The sequence below is a fragment of the Girardinichthys multiradiatus genome, chromosome Y, assembly GCF_021462225.1.
Source record: "Girardinichthys multiradiatus isolate DD_20200921_A chromosome Y, DD_fGirMul_XY1, whole genome shotgun sequence".
Lineage (NCBI taxonomy): Eukaryota > Metazoa > Chordata > Actinopteri > Cyprinodontiformes > Goodeidae > Girardinichthys > Girardinichthys multiradiatus.
In genome coordinates, this window is record NC_061818.1 from 33612859 (window position 1) to 33637530 (window position 24672).

The 24672-nt window shown below is 39.8% G+C and overlaps 1 protein-coding gene across 3 annotated transcripts in view; it reads right to left on the bottom strand.

Annotated features, from left to right (window-relative positions):
* LOC124864592 (G protein-activated inward rectifier potassium channel 1-like) overlaps window positions 1–21162 on the bottom strand; it is a 57111-nt gene extending 35949 nt beyond the window's left edge. For 2 of the 3 annotated variants that reach the window (XM_047359430.1, XM_047359429.1), the window contains exons 1-2: window positions 20165–21162; window positions 3178–3394 (exon numbers count right to left, since the gene is read on the bottom strand). In XM_047359430.1, the coding sequence (XP_047215386.1) occupies window positions 3178–3394; window positions 20165–20830 (883 nt within the window). In that variant the 5' untranslated portion in view covers window positions 20831–21162. The remainder of the gene's footprint in view (window positions 1–3177; window positions 3395–20164) is intronic. The other variant, XM_047359431.1, reaches the window with a different exon arrangement.
* Between the last annotated feature and the right edge of the window lie 3510 nt (window positions 21163–24672).

Genomic DNA, 24672 nt, shown 5'->3' on the forward strand with positions numbered 1-24672 from the left:
TCCAACATCCCCTGGAATCTGGTCAAAGCTCTCCCGGAGGTGGGAGTTGAATACATCCCTGGCCGAGGGCTCCGCCAGACGTTCACAGCAGACCCTCACTATGCGCTTGGGCCTGCCAAGTCTGTCCGGTTTTGTCCTCTTCCAGCAGATCCAACTCACCACCAGGTGGTGATCAGTGGACAGCTCAGCCTCTTTCTTCACCCGAGTGTCCAAAACATGCGGCCGAAGGTCTGATGATACAACCTCCTGCCTAGGGTGTCCTGGTGCCAAGTGCACTAATGGACACCCTTATGTTTGAACATGGTGTGCGTTATGGACAATCCGTGACTAGCACAGATGTCCAATAACAAAACACCACTCGGATTCAGATCGGGGAGGCCATTCCTCCCTATCACGTCTCTCTAGGTGTCACTGTCGTTTCCCACATGGGCGTTGAAGTCCTCCAGCAGAATAATGGAGTCCCCGGGAGGGGCAAAATCCAGCACCCCCGACGGAGATGCTAAGAAGGCTGGGTACTCCGCACTACCACTCGGCCCGTAGGCCAAAACGACAGTCAGAGACCTCTCCCCCAACCCAAAGGTGCAGGGATGCGACCCTCTCATCCACCAGGGTAAACCCCTACACGAGACGGCTGAGCTGGGGGGCAACAAGCAAACCCACCCCAGCCTGCCGCCTCTCCCCGTGGGCCACTCCAGAGTAGAAGAGAGTCCAGCCCCTCTCGAGGAGATGGGTTCCAGAGCCCATGCTGTGCATGGAGGCGAGCCCAACTATTTCTAGTCGATATCTCTCAACCTCCCGCACAAGCTCAAGCTCCTTCCCCCTCAGTGAGGTGACATTCCACGGGGATCGGACCGCTGAGGTCTCCACCTTCGTCCGCCGCCCAATCCTCTTTGCACCGGTCCCTCACGGTTCCCCCTGCAGGTGGTGGGCCAACTGGGGGGAACTGAAAATGTTAAAACTGAAAATGAGCCAATGTCCAAAGAAAAACTTTCAAAGACCTTCTAAAGGTTTGAAAAAGTAATGGTCAGGACCATTTTTAAAGTGTGAGATAGCCTGGTTCATTGAAAGCAATTCATTTAGAAACTTGTGACTTTAAACACTTGCACAGTACGATGGATGGGTGGATAGATGGATGGATTGTAGAGTTAAATGCCTAAATTTATCTCACTTTGTGCTCTTGTTGCATTGTGTGCACAATAACTTTTTCCTAATTTGACTTCAACTCTTGATGAATTTTATTTACAAGTAGAATTTTTTGGAGGTTCTTCATGATCAATAAGTACACACAGCTGTGCTACAGTGTGAGCTAAGGTGAAAGCTGCGGTTAAATGAGGAGTAGGAGTATTATTGCGTACCTCTGAGGGACAAAGGGAGCAGTGTTATGTCATAGCCTGATGCTATTCCTGGCTCACTACACTTTTTCATCTACAAAAACCATTTAACTGCCCTACATTACCTCAAAGGTCATTTTTAAGTACTTTAGCCTAGAGTCTTGGCTTTGATTACAAGTGCAGTGTTAATTTTTAAGCACTTTTCTGTTATTTGCTGGGGGTTTTTTGTGAACACTCATGACAACAGCAATACTAGAGGATTGGAGGCTTGTGGGTTTTGTGCCTGACAGGCATGCCATTATAGCTTCATTTCTCAGGCATAGTATGGGTATCCACCCACCTGGATAATGCTCACTGCATCTTGCATAAAAATAAAAGCCCCCAGCTAAACAAATACTTGGCAGACGGCAAGCAGGACATCCCAGATGAAGGTTTTATGTGAACATTTCTGGCAGCAGCTTTCACAGAATATTAGCATTGAGATGCAAGAACCAAGGTCCTGAAGCCTATGTTGTGTCAGGTGAAATTGAAATTCCTGGCTTGAATTGTTCTGGCAGGTACAGATATTTAACTAGCTTATCTGGCAATTTGTCCATAATCGTTTGTTGCTAATTTTAGTATTTTTAAGTAATATTTCTTTCTGCTGATCATGTGACATTTTATTCATCTACTTTTTTCAGAAGACCTAATGAAATGTATTATATCCTGATTAGTGAAATATTGTCATTTAAAAGCTGCATTAATCCCATCCACTTTAATGTTAGCAAAGGCGGATGCTGTAAGTCTGCAACTGTCCGATAGACAAATCGTTACATTTTATTACAGACTTTTTGTGCAAAAGAGGGCTAAAACGACACATAACCTCCGCATGATGTTAGAATTGAGGTGGCTAATGCAAACCATTCAGTCCAACTATATGGTACAGTGTATTTCTGTGTATTTCAGGAAGATAACCTTTCACTCCAACTATTTAATAATTTGTGGGTGCGGCGGTGGCCCATAGATTAAAGCCAAAATGATTTTCCTGAGTGTAAAAGTCAAGATTTGGACTTTATTTGTTTGCCTTTTTCAGAAATGAAGAAGAAACCCTGCAATGTTTATACTGAGACGAACAATTATAAATAATATGCCTGGTAACCTGTCAGGAAAAAAATGAAGATGTGCCAGGGGCAGCTAGATGTACATGAATTCTCGTGTAGGTGTTGGACTTAGAGTGGTTTTACATATTTTCTTCACGATGCTAATCGTCTGGCTGTAAGTAGATTAATGGTGCATTGAGAAGAGCTGCAATTGGGCTGCTGCTTTCCTGCTGATCCTTCCCTCCTGTTCTCTCTGGAGCCTGTTCAGCTCTGTTGTCTCTACTACAACAGTGGCAAAGTGCAACATAAGAGGGATGGGTAGAGACAGAGCTAAAGACGGAAGATTAATTTATTTGCATTAGACTTTAGGAAAGAATCAGTCCGTTAAATATGCAACAGGGGGATCAGTGTTGCTGCTTAGGATTTTCCCTGCAGTTTGCAGGCTGTACACCAACTCTTGCTTATTACTGTCATCAGAGAAACGCAGCAGAACCACGAGAAACCAGCACATTCATCACAGTGACGCACACTTCTGTGACCACAGGCATTTATTATGCATAAAGTGGGCTTAAACTGATTACGCTGTTATAAAATATTCTTCATAGTTCAATCAGGCACTCACTCATGTTATTCTTTCTCTCTCTTCCCAATTCCTTTTTTTAAACATGCAAAACAGAAAAAGATGTTAACATTTTAACTCTGTGTGGGAATTCTGAAGATGGGAAGGAATGGCACCAGAAAACGAGGAACAGGAATGGCTTTCTCACCAGTGGTCTCCACGATGCCCTCGAGGATAACAACAATCTCAAATTGTTCGTTCATAAGGGAGCGCTGCGATAAGTCAAAAAACGGGCTCTTGGGATTGATTTCATGGCAGATCGTGAGAGGGGACACTAGGAACAGCTGGTCTGCACCTGTCCCAAAACCAACATCCAGCTCACACTGGTCCAGTGGCAGGAACTCGCCTTCGGGTGTCTGACGAGACTGGAGGATAACCACGAGGAAGAAAAGAGAAAGAGGAGGAAGCAGGAAGGAAATGACATGAAGGAGAAAGTAAGATGCATAATAATATTTTATTTTATTTTATTTAAAGCAAGAATGTTCAGATTTTAAGAATAAACACAAAGGAAATAGTTTTTATAGGAATTACATTTACATTTTCAAATATACCTGTGTATACTATATGTATTGGAAAATCTTCAAGGCTAGAACTAAAATAAAAATAATTATGAACAATGTTTAACATTTTAAATTGTAATTTGGTACACATGCAGACCAAAAACAAATATATAAGTAATTCAGAAACCAAATATTTAGGATTATCAGGCAGTAGCAGGGTGATCCAATAGTCAAAAACAATGAACAGACACATTTGCCTGTATTGTCTGATGGATCAAAAACTGCCCGCTAACTCTTTTACTCCCCTTATTAGGCTGCAGTTCTGGATGTTCCTACTCCTTGCGATTTAAATAATTTCCATACCATAGGGCTGCATGTGTAGAAAGTTTATTTCAGATCAAACCATTCCTTCTGAGTGCAACTTGGTGATTAACTTTTTTTTTTGCCACAAAGTGTTTATGAATTCATGCACAAGCCATCCTCCTACATACAAATCTCCACCTCTTCACCGCTCACAGCTTCTTTATTGTCTCCCACACAAATATACATGCATCCCATCTCTGCTCCCTTCTAAACTATGACATATTTAAGATTTAATATATTATTCCCACAAACTAACTAAACTCATTTAGTGTTGGCTCTTTATAGTATGAAAAGTTCAATTCAATTCAGTTTATTTATATAGTGCCAATTCACAACACATGTTGTCTCAAGGCACTTCACAAAAGTCAGGTACATACATTCCAATTAATCCTAACCATTGAACAGTGCAGTCAGATTCAGTTATTTATTCAAATTGGATAAAAAGTTTTTCTATCTAAGGAAACCCAGCAGATTGCAACGAGTCAGAGATTCGTAGCGTTCACTCCTCATGGATGAGCATGTAGTGACAGTGGACAGTCACTGGTGTTGACTTTGCAGAAATCCCTCATACTGAGCATGCATGTAGCGACAGTGGAGAGGAAAAACTCCCTTTTAACAGGAAGAAACCTCCAGCAGAACCAGGCTCAGTGTGAGCAGCCATCTGCCACGACCGACTGGGGGTTTGAGAGAATAGAGCAGAGACACAAAGAGAACAAAGAAACACTGATCCAGGAGTACTTTCTATGGGAAGAAAAAGTAAATGTTAGTGGATGTAACTCCTTTCGTCGTTTCATCTAGAAAGAAATAACAGATAAACTTTTAGCCAGTTTTCAAGGATAGAGTCTGAAAGAGAGCACATATAATTAGTTACAGTAAAAGCTCAGTCAATTGCCATGTCTAGGAGAGAGAAAGGGTTAAACAGTGAAAGACAGGGCCATGTGGATCATCGGTAGAGGGTGAGCATTAAGTTGTTGCCAGCAGAAGCTTGGACAATGCCCCTCTCCAGAAACGTGTCCCAGGTAGACACAGTCAGGCCAGGTGTAGCTTCTTGGAAGAGAAAAGAGAGAGAACATAAAGTTAAAAACTGAAATAACACCAAATAATGCAAAATTGGCGAGTAGTGAGAGAATGTAGCGAAGACGATGAAAATGGTCATTATGTCCTCCAGCAGCCTAAGCCTATAGCAGCATAACTACAGAGATAGTTTCAGTTTATTTATTTATATAGCGCTTATTTACAACAATGTCGTCTAAAGGCACCCCGCAAAGGGTCCGCAACGGTGCGGGGCCGCCGGGGAGGCCAGACCAAACCACCGAGTGCCAGAGCTCGGCCACCCCAGAACGGGCCACGTGTAGGGGTACTAAGTAAAATAATAAACTGATAATGTTTGTCCATTTAGAGCCCACTGATGGCCATTTTTATACTAAAAACCACAAGGATCGGGATGCCTCTTTCTGTCAGACTGATTATAACCATTGGAAAAGAGAAGGGGTCATACAGGTAGCAGAAATGGAGGGTGTGTTTGCACCTCAACCATAACTGAGCCGGTTTAGGCTAAACCTGACTCCCCCTTACTCCGTCCAACAGGGAGGGAGGAAGGCAGAGGTACAAAATAAGGAAGATAGCCTAAGCCACTCTAACTATAAGCTTTATCAAAAAGGAACGTTTTAAGCCTAGCCTTAAAAGTAGACAGGGTGTCTGCCTCACGGACCAAAACTGGGAGCTGGTTCCACAGGAGAGGAGCCTGATAACTAAAGGATCTCCCTCCCATTCTACTTCTAGAGACTCTAGGAACCACCAGTAAACCTGCAGTCTGAGAACGAAGTGCTCTGTTAGCAACATATGGAACAATCAGATCTCTGATGTATGATGGAGCTAGATCATTAAGGGCTTTATATGTGAGGAGGAGAATTTTAAATTCTATTCTGGATTTAACAGGGAGCTAATGAAGGGAAGCTAAAATAGGAGAAATATGATTTATATTTTTAATTTTCATCAGAACTCTTGCTGCAGCATTTTGAATCAGCTGAAGGCTTTTAACTGCATTTTGTTGACATCCTGATAGTAAAGAATTACAATAGTCCAGCCTTGAAGGAACAAATGCATGGACTAGTTTTTCAGCGTCACTCCTGGATAGGATATTTCTAATTTTGGCAATGTTCCGGAGGTGAAAGAAGGAAATCCTAGAAACCTGTTTATCAGTATCATCAGCGTAACAGTGAAAATTTATCCCATGCTGCCTGATAATTTGACCTGTTGGAAGCATATATATAGTGAAGAGAATTGGCCCATGTACTGAACCCTGTGGTACTCCACAATTAACCCTGAAGTTTAAAGATGATTTATCATTTACATGAACAAACTGGAATCTGTCAGACAGATAAGATTTAAACCAGCCTAGCGTTGTTCCCCTCATCCCTACAGCATATTCCAGCCTTTCTAAGAGAATATTATGATCGACTGGATCAAATGCAGCACTGAGATCTAACAGGACCAGTACAGACACAAGTCCATTATCTGAGGCCATAAGAATATCATTAGTGACTTTCAGCAGAGCTGATTCAGATCTATGATGAGCTCTGAAGCCTGACTGAAACTCTTCAAACAGGTCCTTGCTGTACAAATGCTCACACATTTGATTAGCAACTATTTTCTCAAGAATTTTAGATAAGAATGGAAGATTGGATATAGGTCTGTAATTTTTCAAGTCATCTCTATCAAGCGAAGGTTTCTTAAGTAAAGGCTTAATTATAGCTACCTTAAAAGCCTGTGGTACATATCCATTTACTAAGGATAGGTTAATCATACCTAAAATGGGGCTGGTAAGAGGGAACACTTCCTTAAATAATTTGGTTGGGATTGGGTCTAACATACAAGTTGAAGGTTTAGATGAAGCTAATATTTCTGATAACTCAGGAAGCTCCATCGGATCAAAACAGTCCAAACACAAATCAGGTTCTGCAGTTATTTCCAATGTTGTCTCACTTGCTGAGGATGAAGTAATCATCTTCCGGAGTATGTCAAAGATTTTCTTTTTAATAAAATCAATTTTATTTAAGAAGAATCCCATAAAGTCATGACCGCTGAGAGAGGGAATGGATGGCTCAACAGAGCTATGACTCTGTGTAAGTTTAGCAACTGTACTAAAGAGAAACCTAGGATTATTCTTGTTCTCTTCTATTAATGATGAGAAATAAGCTGTTCTGGCTTGGCAAAGTGTCTTTTTATACAATAGTAGGCTCTTTTTCCAAATTAAGTAGGAATCCTCTAGGTGTGTAGAGCACCATTTTCTCTCCAATTTTCTAACATTGTGCTTTAAAGTACGCAGATCTAAATTAAACCAAGGAGACTGCCTCCTTTGAATAATTACCTTCTTTTTCAAAGGGGCTGCATTGTCTATTGCACTACGCAATGATGAAGTAACACTATGAACAAGAGAATCAATTTGTGAAGCGGAAGAAACACAATTATTGCCCTCTACTGTGCTTTTCAGTGATAATGAGGAAATTAAAAGTGGAACAGATTCTTTAAAGGTTGTTACAGCATTGTCTGATAATGATCTACAATAAGGAAAATTTCTTTCAGGTATGGAGTACTCTGTTAAATTAAACTCAAAGGTTATTAATAAATGGTCAGACAGGAAGGGGTTATTAGAGAATATTGTTATGTCTTTACACTCAATGCCATATGTCAGCACAAGGTCCAGAGAATGAAGACAAAGGTGGGTAGGTTTGTTAATGTTTTGTGCAAAGCCAATTGAGTCTAAGATAGCTTTAAACTCTATATTTAGGCTATCACTTTCAGTGTCAACATGATTGTTAAAATCCCCCACTATAATAACCTTATCTGTATTTAACACCAAATCACATAAAAGGTCTGAAAACTGATCTAAAAATTGAGAGTAGGACCTGGTGGACGGTACAAAACAACAAACAGAAGTTTTGGTTTTAGTGCTTTGCAATTTGGATGAGGAAAAATAAGGATTCAATATTCAAAAGAGTTGTAGCTATTGATTGGTCTGGGACTAATCAATAAATCGGACTGAAAGATGGTTGCTACTCCTCCTCGCCCAGGATTTCGAGGAATGTGAAAATTTTAATAATTAGTAGGAGTTGACTCGTTTATAGTAACATAATCCTCTTGCTGCAGCCAGATTTCTGTGAGGCAAAATAAATCAATCTGATTGTCACAAATCAGGTCACTAACTAGCAAAGTCTTTGGAGAGATCTTATGTTCAGTAAGCCACATTTAATTGTTTTATTTTTCTTTTTAGTCTGAGTTGTGTTTATTTTTATGAGATTTTCCTGATTTCCTCCATTTAGATTATTTTTTAATCTATTCAATTTTGGCCGTGGGCGAGACACTGTCTTAATAGGGTAATGGGTGGGTAGCAGTACAGAAGCTGCAGAGAGGAGTGTTAAACTACGACCCTGCTTCCTGGTCTGAACCCTGGGTTGTCAGAGTTTTGGAGAACTAATAAATTTGGCCAGATTCCTAGAAAGAAGAGCTGCTCCATCCACAGTGGGATGGATGCCGTCTCTCCGGATCAGACCAGGTTTTCCCCAAAATGTTCGCCAGTTATCAATGTAACCCACGTCATTTTCTGGACACCACCTAGACAACCAGCGGTTGAATGACAGCACGCGGCTAAACATGTCGTCACTGGTCAGATCGGGGAGGGGACCGGAGAAAATTACGGAATCCAAAATTTTTTTGGCAAACTTACACACCGAAGCAACACTAACTTTGGTGACCTCCGATTGACGTAACCGGGCGTCATTACCGCCAGCGTGAATAATAATCTTACTGTATTCACGCTTATCCTTAGCCAGCAGTGTCAGGTAGGACATGTGTTAAGTTTTGAACCACCTTATTTTTAAACAATGAAAAAAAAAAGATGTACGACTACTGGTTAATAGTTTGATACTGTAGTTTGCACCGGAGTGTTAACCTCTCAACCGTTTCATCCAGCCTTGACAATACATGAGCACTGCAATCTTTAGGCTACATTAGCTTTGTGCCAAATTCTGCAATCGTCCAGAATAAGCTTCTTCATACTGGTAACCTATTTCACCCAGACAGTAGGACTACAAAGAAACCATAAAATGTTTTTAATAATATTTAAAGGCCTGAGTTTGCAGTTAGAAATAAAACAGCCAGACATGCTAACAGTTGCCAGCTCAGCTTGAGAAAATACACATCCAGAGGTCAACTTTCTGTCTTTCTGCTGGTTTGACACTTCCTACGTAGGAATGGGGCCAGTTATCATACTGTTGATCATTATTGTGGGAAAAAGCATAAAGTTTTCAATATATTTAAAAGTATGACTCAATTATATTAACATGTATTGGTTATGTATGTTTTGTGCTATGATGGCAAGAGCAATGAATTTTTTAATGCTTTTATCGTCACTTTTATCATTATTGCAGTAAATGCAACAATTTAGTGCGATTAAACATTTTAAGTCCATATACCGTCTCTACTCTTACCTCATGACATGATCAAAGCTTTGTTTCGCTCACATTGTGCAGCTCAATGAACGCGTACACTAAGATGTGGCGTTACATTTGGAAAGTTTAGCTGTAAGCAAAACTTTGACTCAAATAGAAATTAAGACACATTGACAGGATGGCATCATACTGCAAGCAAGAGTTTTAGGCTCCACATCCAGGACATGAATCCCCTGTTCCACCACACATGAAAGATCTCTATTGCATTGAGATCTGGTGACTGTGAAGGCCAGAGGAATACAGTGAACTCATCAATTTTAAGAAACCAGTTTGAGATTACCCAAGAAAACAAACTTGATTTTTCAGGCTCATACTTGCTTTCCTGGCCAGGTGTTACTGATATCTCTCTCCCTCTCTCTGTATTTTTCTCTCTCTCTCACACACACACACACACACACACACACACACCAGGTGAAAACAGTGGCAGCTATGCACTCATACAGTAACTGGTGTTAGTCTAGGTTTATGCTTCCTGCAGCTGTATTACTCAGAGACCACAGTATCGTTATGACCTCCCAGGAATTTCACTCTGCACTGTTTCCATCTGAGACACAAACTGTGGAAGTGGGGTGAGTAAAAGGACTTTAGATTACCACACAACACCAACTTCTTTTTTCTTATCCTGTGCATTTCACGTTTATGTTGGAGAAGGTCTTTGATGCTGATTTGGAGAGCGTTTGTCCCTTTCAGGCTGCTGAATCCTGTTTAGCATCATTCGCTCCATGAGCGTAAGCTCGGGATAGCTTTGGGAAGTCCTGCATTTCACTTTGTCTTTGTCACTTAAGATTTGGAAGACAGATGACTGTATGCAAATACTGACAGTTGAAGCTCCTCTCACAGAGCCCCATTGGCTGTCTGCTACACCTCCCCCCTGCAGAGAGATTCAGAGCTTGTCGACTCTTTTTTTTTTTCTTTGAATCTGACTTGCTGTCCTAACAAATGAGCGGATTTCCACCCTGAAGCTCAGAAGATGTAACTACAAAGTCTTTGTATTCATTTTATTCAATGCTTTTAGGAAAACACTAGATCTACACATTTGTCTAGATCTAGTAAATATCAATGACATGTCAACACTAGAAATGTAGCAGAGATTTCTCAATGTTTATTAAAGAAGACCTGTGAAGATTTAAATAATGCTTATAAATAAAGATGGGTGCTTAAAGAAATTGATTGCACATAAAGTGTCATTATTAAGTTCTGCTAGACCATCCTCAGAAACAAAGGAGGTTGGGTTTAAAGATTCACAAAAACTACCGGTTCAACTGCAATTATTGTTCTGCAGCAATTCTCCTCATTGACGGAGTTGACGACACCTGAGCTGCACAATGACGTCAGCTTCTGATGTTAGACATAGTTTATTAAATACATTATTGCAGTATAATAATTTCTGTGAAAATTGAGCAAAATGTCAGTTTTGTCAATTTATCCCAGCTTTAGTAGTAATTGATTTACACATCATCACCGGTGTATCAGCTATCGGCACATCTGACATTAATGTGCCTGTGACATCCTTTTCATGATAAATCCAATTACGTTCATGGAAAGGAAGCATTGAGAAAATATTTTAAAATGTAAATTCATGCCACTGAAATGAACAGTTGTTAGGATATATGGTCATAAATCTCACTAAAAAGGCATTTCCAGACTCCTCCTTTGCGACTTTGTTGCACTCTTTTGACGTCAAATGGAACCCCACATGTAAACTTACTGCTGCTACAATGGCTGACAACACAGACAGCAGCGAACAATCTGATGTTTCTTTAGATAATATTTCAGTCACTATCACAGAGAGACGCAGCAGAGTCAGGAGAAGAAAGTCAGCTGTCATCAGATGGCAGAGCAGAAGTGCAACTTGCAGATGGCCATTTCACTAGACACAAGACAGACTAGATCTCGCTATATTAATACATACACATGCATTTATATATACACGTGTATATGTTAGATTTTGCTTACATTATATCACTAAGATCAGTTACTGGGTTGACTAAGGTATTATAAACCAAACAATTAAACATTAACTGCACCAAATTAAGCAACAAATATAGCTTCGCTGCACTCGGTGAACTCACCTGTTGTAGAACAAAACACATGAAAATATCAATGCATAAAACAAAAAATGAAGCAGTTAAACGGGTTTTCCTTCCGCAAAATGAGTGGTTTTGTCCTTGCTACCGCATTTATCACTGGCTTTTATTGCACGATCTACGTATGGTTCTTGGAGCTTCTCTGGACTACAATGTAAATCCAGGGTTACAGTAAATACGGCACTGAGTGAAACAACCAGAGGCACAATGAGCAGCATGGAGCAGCACCAGCAGACACAAGGGATGATTCAAGACCTGAAGACACTAACTGGTGTCATTTTTGTAACCTTGTATTCAAATCTGTAGAGAAACATTTATTAAAATATATTGTATGCGCATGTAATTTATCTTATTTTAATAATAAGAATTCGGATTATTATTACTAATAATAAAAAATAAATTTGGATTTTTAATTATTAACAATAACTGCTGATGTCTAAATGTACGTTTGTGTCAAGGAAGTGTTCTTATCTGCTGAGCCTTGATCTGATTAGCAACAGCAGCAACAACCTTTAATTTGGCAATCTTTTCACATCAGATGCTCTGAACAGCATGGCTATAGCATCTGCTTCAAGATTCTCCATCTTTCAGATATCCCGACCTCTGACACCATTTCTCTTGTGAATTCAGAGGTTTCTTGTTCAGAGTAATTTGCTGAAAAGTACTTCAATCGCAACTGGCTGTGCTTGGTGGGACCACCCCATCTGTCCCTTGTCAGTTTTCCAGCTCTGATCCAGGCAGCTCTGATCCTCCTCGCTTCAGGAAAGTAGTGCAGACTAACAGCTGCTGTCGTAGTATTGCTGCCACCACCAGCAACCACCATATTAATGCTGTTTTTAAAGCAGCTTGGCTTCTACCTGAACCATTTATCACTGCCGCTCTCACAATGAATGACTAGAGACTTCCCCTTTCACATCATTTCCAGGCGACTTTGGACTTGCAGAATTGAACATTGAAATGTGCCTATTTTGAGTCACAATTGTCTTTTATCGTGTCTTTAATCCCATTATCATGTAAATTACTGCCCACTTCCTTCAATATTAGGATGTTTTCTTTCAATTTCTACATTTGTGGGAAAAGCATGTCACAGGCACTGTAATATATTTGTATATGTGTACCCTTCTTTGGCCAATAAGGCTGAATTTAGTCTTTTATTACATTTCACAATGTGACCATTCCTCTTTGAACAATATCAGTAGATCTTCGAGAGTACTGATGGCTCTCCTATGCCCTCCTCTCTTCAGGCCAACCCACAAGTTTTCTATAGGGTTTAGGTCAGGGTTTTGACCCACTGTTTTAACTTTAATTTCAATGTATAAATAAAAAAAAAAATGTAATTTACTTTATATTTATTTTTAATTATTTAAAAAAGAAATTTGCGGGGTGATGTTAAAACTGTTGTTTATCATCATGGTATTTTAATTTATGTATTTAAAATAAAGGTATTTTTCTACATTTTTGTTAAAAGACATATTGCAATAACAGATTTATATATATATATATATATATATATATATATATATATATATATATATATATATATATATATATATACAGGTTTGTTGCACATCTTACCAAGGGTGCAGATAAGTGTTGAGGGTCCTGTAATTGAACCTGAACCAAATTAAATACACAGCACCTTCTTGTATTGCAAATTCTGATTAACTTTGTAAATCCATCTGACACTTAGTTTTTTTATGACTAAGGTAAAATTGTTGAATATTTAGTGTCAATGCCTTGGTAAAACATATAATTATAATCATCATCTTTATTGGTCATTGCACATGTACATTACAAGGAAATTTGTCCTCTGCATTTAACCCATCCCTTATAGGGAGCAGTGGGCTGCCATTGTGCGGCGCCCAGGGAGCATTCTGGGGCTATGGTTAGGTTGCACTCAAAGACTTGCATAACGTCATAATCAATGCTGCAAAGATAATAAGAAAGCCTGGTCGTTGTCTCATTATTTATTGGATAGACTTTGTGTTAGTGTGTCTAAAATAAGATTACTGTGGAGGCTTGTATTCTTCCAATATTAAAAATTAGACACTAACTGATGGTGTTACAAATACAACTTCTAATCATTTTCTTTTTGGGCTTTGTGCTCTTTTTTCCTTTCCCCACTTAAAAATGTTTTAATTCTTTGTGTGGGACTTGGCAGCAGATAGGTGGACCAAAATGTCATTGGAAGTTATAGTGCACAGGCTCCAAACTCAAAAATACAATTGCATTTTAGTGTTAAAGTTTAAATCTTGAGTTACAAAGGTTTGTGCACACCTTCCATGTTTTTGAACAGATGCGTAGGAGGAAAACATCTACAGACTAGAGAGAGTCAAGCTTCTGCAGACTTATGGTTTGCAAAATACTTCAATATGGAAAAAAAACGTGGGCTTTACATCTATGCCAAAATAAAACCAGCATTTTTGGAAATAGTTCGATGCAGATAACTGAACAGGGTTTAGATGCCTTGGGCAGGTATAAGCAGAGAAACCATGCTGTGCAGAAGTTGTGTGAACTCTTGTAAGAAAATGTGTGTAGAGTTTATATAAGAGAGCCATGAGAAGCACAGATTTGAAATGATTTTTGGGTTTGAGGCTGACTAATCAATTTCCACAGAGCCTCAAGACTTCTTTCCAGCCCTCCTCAGCTCTGTCATGCAGTTGGAACTCTTCTTATTGGGAAAATAATGCAGAGAATATTTCACTTATGTCTGAAATAGATTGCACCTATCAAATAATGAAAATACATTAAAAAAAAAACTTGTTACTCATTTTTTATTGTTACACTTTTTTTTTTGGCTCTTTGTGCTGTTTTCACCATTTTCTACCATATCCTTTACATGCCCACCCTTCATCCATCCTGCCAGTAAACCCACTTAACATTTCAGGGAGGTTTTTTGCCAGCATGCTCTTCATGGCCGTCAAAAATTTCCAACAGAGCTGTGTGTCCTCTTCATGTGGCAGGACTGGATTACAGCTCCCACTGGTCTGCTTCACTCTGTTTTCTGCCTCCTATCATCCAGCAATCATCCACTGCAGCTCAGCGGGGCTCTAGGTGCACCAATATGATTTCCAAAGTCATGCAAACAAGAGGTTCCATCTTGTTTCACAGGATTAAATTTCCGTTCCTGTTGTTATTTTTTCATCTTTTTCCTTTTGCAAACTACTTTTAACTGCATCTACAAGCTGCAATCTTTGCTCATTCTTCCTTGAAAAATTGCTTAAGGTCAGATTACAGAGTTTCAAACAGCGTTGCCACAGATTCAAAATTGAGACTGTTTTTTTTGGTTTGTTTGAATATAGGTACTGATTTGGAGCATTTATTGGGAGCAATAAGTGATGATAAAGTATCTAAAAATTCAGTGTGGTGTAGTAATTGCATGCCAATGATTGATTTCACTGCAGTCAGGCCCACAAAATGCAAATACTGCTCTTAAAAAATTGAAAAGAATACCTCAGGACTTTAGTTACATTAGTAGTACAGTTTTATCACTTTAGCACACAAGAACCACCCTTGATCATATTTTCACATGTACCCATGTTTATTGATGCTCTCAGAGACAACAGTGAAAATACTGACTAAAAGATAACTGATGGTTATTGTTGTTGGCAAACTACAATTAGTTTTTCACTGTAAATCACAAATATTATCACAAAAGCAGTTTATGATAAAAATGAATGATACAATATTTGCCCTACCCTAGTACCAACATTTCCTACTTGTGTGGGATACTACAGTCAATTTTTACAGATCTTTTCAAGTCTATGACCTATAGATTTTGAAATAGAGGTGTCAGGTTGGGTGTTTGAACAGGACCAAAATGCTGACACAAACTCGGGATAATCATGATGAAAATAAGGATTTAATTACGACAAAGAAACTTGTTTGGCACAATCAGAACAGGACATGCAACTAGGTTGAAAGCTAAGAAAGAAACCAGCGAGGAAATACTGAGGAGGAGTTAAAACAAGGTAAATTTAATCAGAAGGGCTGCAGAACAGCTGAGAGAGTGGAGAAACTGACTGAGGAGACGATGGAAACAACAAGCACAGCGGTAGCTGAACAGAATACAAGGGATGCAAAATACCAAAATGGAAAAACCAAACATTAACATAAGGGTCTAAACCAAAATTCACAAAGAACAGAACCCAATAAATAAATAGGAAACTCAACACATAAATGATGAACTGATATGCCAAGAACTCAACAGCAATAACCTGAAAATGATCATAATGCAAACACAAACAGACCCTAACCAACACACAAAAAAAGGTAGAGAAACCCTGGTTAAAGGGGGGTTTCTGCACCACAGTTTTTCATGTAGGCCAAAAGGTTCTGTTTGCTTTCAAACTGCAGATCGAACTTCTTATGTCTTTGTTTTAGCCGTGGCTTTCTTCCTGTCACTCTTCCTTTAACGCCAGATTAACCTAAAATCGTCTTCTCAACAGATTCTTCCACCTGAGATGCAGATGTTTTCAATGTTCCCTAATTACCTCTGTAGCCGTCACAAAACAACTGAATTGATACTGTGAATAAATTACACATAGGTGGACTGAATTTTATTTATGTGTATTAGAGTAATGGGGGCTCAATAGCACACCTCAAACAATTTGTTCTAAAAACCATAAATGGTTTTCTATCAAATTCACTATTGTGTGCTCCGTTGTGGTGTTCTCTAACATAATATCCCTATAAAATCCTTTTTTGGGGGGGATTTTGTAATGTACGGAACAATTTGAGGTATGAAGACTTTTATCAGGTGTTGAACATCCTACTTATCAAAAGTCAAAACCACACAGATAAAAATAAACACTCCAGACAAAAGATATTGTTTGTATTTTAGGAGAATGTATGTTGTATTTGGTCCAACTGATCTGATGGAGGAAACATTTTGTCTCCTCCATCAGGTCTCTGCTGCAGACCAGCCAAGTGACGGATTGCTGCATGGCTCTGCTAATATTTGAGTGGTTTGAGCCAAAAAGTCTTACTCTGGCTTCCTGGGCATCACCAAAGAGAAAAGGGAGAACCAACATGCAGTGTGCAGGCGTAGGCAGATGGCCATGGGCCCACTTCAAACCAAGAAAGGTCAGTGGGTCTGTGGATTGCAGTCAGAGTGGTGGAAGACTGTTGCTTTTATCCTACACAGAGTGGCACTTGTGTTGGCCATATCCACGTATCACAGCTGAGTATGGTGGTTATTTTTGCTGACATACAGAGTAATGACATGCTTTATAAAGGGCATATTTTCTTTCATTATGTATAAATGATTACATGGTTCTGCTCATTTTCTGTAAGAAAAAAATAGTAACATGTCCCTTCAGCTTCTTCTTCCATGCATGTTTCTTTTAGTAAATATGTAATTTAGGAGCCAAATAAGTTTTTCCCAAGACATGTGAAATATTTAATAACCTCTGGCAACATTTCCTGGCTTATGCAAGTGCCTGCTCAAATTCTAATTAACCAGTTTTAAGTTTAATTAGCATAATTGATGAAATATTATTTTTATGATGATTTGTATCACTGAAGGGCTGCACAGTGGCACAGTTGGTAGCACTGTTGCCTTGCAGCAAGAAGGTCCTGGGTTTGACTCCTGGCCGGGGGTCTTTCTGCATGGAGTTTGCATGTTCTCCCCGTGTATGCGTGGGTTCTCCCCAGATACTCCGGCTTCCTCCCACAGTCCAAAGCCTATTAGGTTAGTTGGTCTCTCTAAATTGCCCTTAGGTGTGTGAATGAGTGTGTGTATGGTTGTTTGTGTGTTGCCCTGCAATGGAGTGGCAACCTGTCGAGGGTGTACCCCGCCTCCCACCCATAGACTGCTGGAGATAGGCACCAGCTTCGGCGTGACCCACTATGGAAGAAGCGGTATAGAAGATGACTGACTGTTTTATGATTATTAATCATTGAGTATTAAATAATAATTCAAATCCCTAACTCTGAAGTGGCAGCAGAAAAAGTATAGTTTTTTTTATGTTTTGTTGGTAGCCAATAAGAAAGCACTTAACCAGAAAATGGGCATTCAGACATAGACTTCTTAACTCAAGAAATGAACCTGTGTTGGGTCAACATATAACTGGATATGTACCTTGTTACTTACAGCCTGTCACGAAGATGACATTTATGAAGCTGAATTTGGAAAAGGCCATCACAGTTTACAGGACAGAACTTTTTTTTTTCCCAAAACAGTGATTTTTAAAATGTAATCAGTTTAAAATTTGAGATCAATTGCATTTCTCAGATATTGTAAGGTCTTTGCTGGGTTTCTATTTTTCTTCTCAAAGACAGGATTTACAGATGTCCATCTGCTGTAGACAGTAAGACTGACGCATTGTCCTGTATCGCACACATGTCCACCTTCAAAATTCTTATTAGAGCTGCACAATATTTAATCACAACTATCATTGCAATATCCACGTGTGCAATATCGGACAACTTGGATGAAATATTTGGAAGGTTATTACATTTTAAGTATCTGGCATTCATGCGCTGCATATTAGTTATATATTTGGCCAGTTGGATGGATATTAAGGTGACATTAAGTTTCCTTAATGCACACAGCTGATGTATATCTTTACTGGCTGATTCTAAAGTATACACAGAGTGCTCAAGTCATTGTGTAACAGTAAAGGAGAAAATAAAAGTCAAAAAAGGTGGGTTAATCATGAACAAAATCATCATTGTGATTTTCAGCAATGATATTGTGCAGCCCTAATGTTTAACCACTAATTGCACCTCATGCTGTTGCGAACAGGTACACAAACTGAGCTAAAACTGAGTAAAAAGCAGCCCAAGTCAAAAACAAGCCAGGAGAACTACTGCTCAAGAGTACTTTGAAGACATCAAGAAAGTCTGGCTCCTTGGCAAAGTTTAATGATGTTGGTTTTGGTTTAAATTTCTGCACAGTGCTACACAGTTAGGGCCACCATTTGAATTCAGTGTTGAGCTCAAGTCAGCACCAGATTTCAATAATACCGTAAAATTTGAAATAATAGAAGAGTTTCTGAGCTGGTCATTTACTGGGAGCTTTAGGAACAAACTGGAGTCAAGGTGTGTGCCTGTCTCAAACTGCCTTAAAATATCTCCTCTATCTTAATATTTTTCATAGAGCCCTGAATGAGACAGAGCTGTAGCTCAACAGCACCACCAACATCTCCAAGAAAGGAGTGCACTTCCGGCCTTTAGCTTAAAATGATATTTCATTTGCCCATGCAACTCATGTGGCATGTAATATTTAAAAGTATTTGCATACTAAACAATGGATTTTTTCTGCAGTGCCTCACCTGATCTGTTTGATTTTTTTGTTTGTTTTGTTGGTGATTTGTTCTCTAGCCGGCCTGCAGTTTGGGTAAGGGAGTCTTTGAAGCGAAAGAACAAGGTTAGACCATAAAGCCCCTGAGCAAAAGTAAGTGCACAATGGTTGTTGTGTTTATTGTTTTCCACAGAAGGAGGAACTGTATGCATTTTGTACAGTTTGTAGGGAGATTTGAAGGCATACACTGCTTTTTTCTAGACAAGAAAGATAGGTAGGACCATGCTGACTTTAAAGGTTTTTAGTGTATTGGCTTCTGATTTTTTGGTTTTATCATTTTTAAGTTTCACAAGACCATTTAGATGTTTATTACACATTTTAAAAGGTTGAATATTGACTTTCCTGCGCAGGAAATCTATGGTACAGTTTTGTGACTGTACTTCCTGCTTGTGGATCTGTTAATCTCCTCCTTGTTCCTGCATGTGGAGCAGCTCTGTCCTCCCTGCCTCCTGCTCTCTGCCTGCCTGCATGCATCATTAAGCTGACCAACGCTGTGTGTGGAAGACATAAACAAGCTCCAAGCACCACCGCTAATGCAGTTTGTCTTCTTTATGGCCCATTTTGCTCACCAAACATGGATGTGGCTGAAAGGAGCTCTGTGGTGATAATTAAAAGAAGAGCCAGCGGAACTGGCAAATTTTTGTGTTGTATAAATTTTTTGTTTTCAGAGAGAGGTTAATTAACTGTTAGCAAAAAAAAATCTGCTGAGTTTTTCATTAGTAGGGAAGGGTTGTTCTTTTCCTTCTATTTAAGGGTCTTTTAAATTGTTTTCAAAGATTGCATTTGAAGTTTACATCCAATGTTAGATCTCCTCACTTTCTCCCAAAAGCTACTGCACCTTCCGGTCACATTAACTCACAGATTCTATATTTTTTGGTGGAAACTGTCCATGGTGCAGCTCTCCAAACAAAAATCATCAATGCCTTTTCTCTCTTATCCCAGTGCTTTGAGGTTTACCCACCTATAAAACTGCCATCCAACCTCAGAGCTTCATGGGGATTGTGGTAATTCTACCTTACCCTGTTTTGTTAAATAAGATGTACATGTGTAGCACAGCATGTTTATTGTGCAGCTGAGGAACAATTTTTTATTTTTTATTTTAACCTTTGATGTGCAGTTTGAAGCCAAAGAGAGTGAAGACTCTTCAGATAAAAGCAGCCAGTCAAGAGTGCTGCCATTGTGCAAGAACAGATTTACTAAAAGATTTTTATGCAAATTAAAGAACTGTATGTCGTGCATGAGAGAAAAGAGTTGTTTGCAGATTAAATTCATAATGTACGACCCATTTGTTACATCTGGATTGCTTTATGAAAAGACCAGAATATTACAATTAATTTTAGTGTTGCAGGGAGTTGTGCATCCTTCTTACCTTTATGAGCTTGCACCTGATCTGCGCCGACACCATGTGGCTGTTGCGCAGATTGCCCACTCGGAACATGAGGCACAGTTTACCGTCTCTTTGGGAAATCACCGCGTCCTGACTGAACATGAGCGTCTCCGCGCGTTTTTTGGGCTGGGACATTTTGATGAACATGCAACCGATGAGGAAGGCGTCCACTATGGAGCCCAGCAGGGACTGGAACAGGAAGAGGATGATCCCCTCTGGGCACTTCTCGGTTATGTAGCGGGAGCCGTAACCGATCGTGGCCTCTGTCTCGATGAAGAAGAGGAACGCTGAAGGAAAGTTGTAAACGTTCGCCACGCAGGGGGTGTAGGACGAATCGTGGCCGTGATTTAGATCCCCCCTGATGTAAGCAATGATCCACCACATCGATGCCATGACGAGCCAAGCGATGGTGTAAGTGAGGATAAAGATGAGCAGGTTCCAGCGCCACTTCAGGTCCACCAAGGTGGTGAACAAGTCAGAGAGGTACCTGCTGGTCTCCCCGCCGAGGTTTCCGTGCTGCACGTTGCAGCGGCCGTTCTTTTCCACGAAGCGTTGGCGTTTCTTCTTGACCGGGGCAGAAAAAGTAGTTGCCCGGTTGGTGTTAACCACCTGGTAGTCTTCTCCAAATTTCCTCCGAAGTGCCGCCATGTCAGCCCGGCTGGTGTAACTAGAGCAATATTCGCAGTTTAATCCATTATGTGTTTAGAGTTTTAGTCTCCAACAGCCTGGTTACCTGCAGTGCGTAAAATGCGCCATGGCCACTTCTGTGCGCACAGTGGATCCTGGGAATGATGAAAATTACAAAGCAAAAATTCCTACTGTCTCTTTGCTTTTATAGCATAGTAGGTGTCCACTTACTGAAAATCTGCACTGTCCTCTTGGTTATTTCTCATGACACGAGTGGGTCTCTGCTTGTCTCTGTGCGCTCTGCTCAGCCTCTGCTCGTTCTGAATGGCGCGTCGCTCAGTAGCACCGGAGCCGTCCACTATACTCTGTTTCTGGTGGGATGTTGTGCTTAAAGAGAGAAGGGAGCGTATTAGAGATGCAGAGAGAGGAAGGGAGAGAGCAAGAGAGAGTTACACAAGAGGAGAAGTGGGCAGGTTGATTCTAGTTCAGCTGGTCAGTTAATAGATCATAGGTTAATTCTGAAAAAACAACCAGATGGATAATTTATTCATCTCCTTTTGGATGAGATTTTACATTGAGTTTGGATTAGGGTCTATCCTTTGTAATTACAAGGAATCCAGAAATTATACATACAAATATTTAAATTTGTGTTACTGGAGGATCATGGAGCTAAGTGAAACTGCGCCATCTGCTGGATGCACAATCCATGTGCATTTAAAACCTGACCAACTAGGGTGCAGGTGAACTTTTGCTTTGTTGGAAAAGTAGTCGCACCCCGTGGTAAAAAATATTCCCGAAGCCCCTAAATAAAGTCCAGGTTGTTTTAGAAGTCACCTAATCATCTATCATTATTTAATGCTGCCCAGATGTTTACAATTTAATGTCTGTACAAATCCAACTGTTCTGTGAAGGCATCAGTGTTTTTTTAGAGAATTAGTGAACATATAGCATCATGAAAACCAAGGAACACAGCAGACACAGTTAAATCAAGGTTAGGTTATAAAACAATACCCAAACATCTCACAGAGCACTGTTAGTTCATCATCCAAAAAGGAAAATAAAATGGCACAACTACAAACCTTTGAAGACTTGAGCATTCATCTAAACTAGCAGACTGGGCAAGGAGGGAGTTTCAGAGATCCATTGCTGATGTTCTACAACTTTTATATGTGTCCCTGGTCCTACATTCCTGAAGAAAATGACTAAATTACCTCCTCGGCATGCAATCATGCTATAGACAGACCTGCTAATGACATACTTATTTAGTTCATGTGTGTTTAGGCAGGGGCTTATTTAAAAATGACAGGAAACCAGCCCTCAGTAACTGGAGTTTCACACCCCTGGTTTAGATCAAAGCATACGCATGTGTCAGATTGACCCAGTCAAAGTATAGATGTAAATCCAACTAAGAATCTGTGACAAGTAAATAATTTTTGTTCACAGCCACCCTCAGTCCAACCTGACTTAATTTGAGCAATTTTTCAAAGAAGATTGGGCAAAAATGTCAACTTCTTGATGAACAAATCTGGTTGACACATACCTCAAAGGACTTCCAGATATGGTTGCAGTTAGCTTAATAAAATAATGACTCTAAGGAGCTGAATACAAATGAATGCTTTCCAGATTTTTATTTTTAAAAGATGTTAAAACACACTTCCTTCCAATTCAAAATTAGGTGCCATTCTGTGCTGATCTTTAACATCCAGTCACAAATAAATAGAATTAGGTATGTGGCTGTAATGGGATGAAATGTGAAACAGCTCATGTGGTATCAATACCGTGTAAGGCACTGTGCAAACGTTAACTTTAATCTAAGAAGGTGATTTTAGTTAATAACTAAAATAAAGCATATAAGACTCATTGCACAGCAGCATGTTTACCTAAAATTCAATCTTCTGGACAATGATGTAACATTTATGACATACTCCCACCCACCCTTTTATCTATTTTTTTTCCTGTGAGTAAATCAGTTCCTTGACTCTCTCCTCTTTTTTTCTTGATTTAGATATCCAATGGAGCATTTCCTTAATTATTGTTTCCCCCAAGGACGTATAGTCAAAGGGATGAGTCACCCTCCTCCTGACTTGATTTGTCCTTGTTTTAATTACACCACACCTAAAGATCTGCACAGTGATGCGTACTGTGCAGTGTGTGCAAGTTATTGTTAATGAATGCTCAAAATCTCCTCTGAATCACTGAAATAATAAAGACCCCGCTTGACTAATCTCATTTCACATAGAAAGTGGTTTTTGTTCAGTCTTTTAATTTGTTTTGACGCTAAAAGGAGTGCTTCTATGAGAGACTACTTTGTTTAAATATCAGTTTGATGTTTCTTTGATGTAAATAAAGCCATCATATAATCGGGGTTGGATCGGGGTTTCTATGATTGTTGGTCTCATAATTTGCTTTAACTAATATTTTATCAAAGGTTTTGCAACAGAAACAGGTAACTGAACTAGTTCCACTTTCTCACAGTTCATGTCTCTGCCCAAAGGCCGTTTAGTATTGTTGTTTAACTCCTTAAAGTATTTTAAGTAGTTTTTTTCCTGACAGATGTTTGAGTAATATCTTATTACAACTGCTATTTATCTAATTAACTTGTAATGTGTTCGGACTGTGTTTTATGCTTGTTTGATGTTCGTGGTAAATTTCGAGAAATTTTTCCCTGATCATTTAGATGATACAGTGACGGTTGTCCCATTAAAAAAAACAAACCTTCAATATATTATGTTAATCTACAGTACAGACCAAAGTTTGGACACACCTTCTCATTCAAAGAGTTGTCTTTATTTTCATGACTATGAATATTGTAGCTTCACACTGAAGGCATCAAAACTATGAATTAACATGTGGAATTATATACTGAACAAAAAAGTGTGAAACAACTGAAAATATGTCTTATATTCTAGGTTCTTCAAAGTAGCCACCTTTTGCTTTGATTACTGCTCCGTACTCTCTTGGCATTCTGTTGATGAGCTTCAAGAGGTCGTCACCTGAAATGGTTTTCCAACAGTCTTGAAGGAGTTCCCAGTGATGCTTAGCACTTGTTGGCCCTTTTGCCTTCACTCTGTGGTCCAGCTCACCCCAAACCATCTCGATTGGGTTCAGGTCCGGTGACTGTGGAGGCCAGGTCATCTGGCACAGCACCCCATCACTCTCCTTCTTGGTCAAATAGCCCTTACACAGCCTGGAGGTGTGTTTGGGGTCATTGTCCTGTTGAAAAATAAATGATGGTCCAACTAAACGCAAACCGGATGGAATAGCATGCCGCTGCAAGATGTTGTGGTAGCCATGCTGGTTCAGTATGTCTTCAATTTTGAATAAATCCCCAACAGTGTCACCAGCAAAGCACCCCCACACCATCACACCTCCTCCTCCATGCTTCATGGTGGGAACCAGGCATGTAGAGTCCATCCGTTCACCTCTTCTGCGCCGTACAAAGACACGGTGGTTGGAACCAAAGATCTCAAACTTGGACTCATCAGACCAAAGCACAGATTTCCACTGGTCTAATGTCCATTCCTTGTGTTCTTTAGCTCAAACAAGTCTCTTCTGCTTGTTGCCTGTCCTCAGCAGTGGTTTCCTAGCAGCTATTTTACCATGAAGGCCTGATTCACACAGTCTCCTCTTAACAGTTGTTCTAGAGATGTGTCTGCTGCTAGAACTCTGTGTGGCATTGATCTGTTCTCTAATCTGAGCTGCTGTTAACCTGCGATTTCTGAGGCTGGTGACTCGGATGAACTTATCGTCCGCAGCAGAGGTGACTCTCAGTCTTCCTTTCCTGGGGAGGTCCTCATGTGAGCCAGTTTCTTTGTAGCGCTTGATGGTTTTTGTGACTGCACTTGGGGACACTTTCAAAGTTT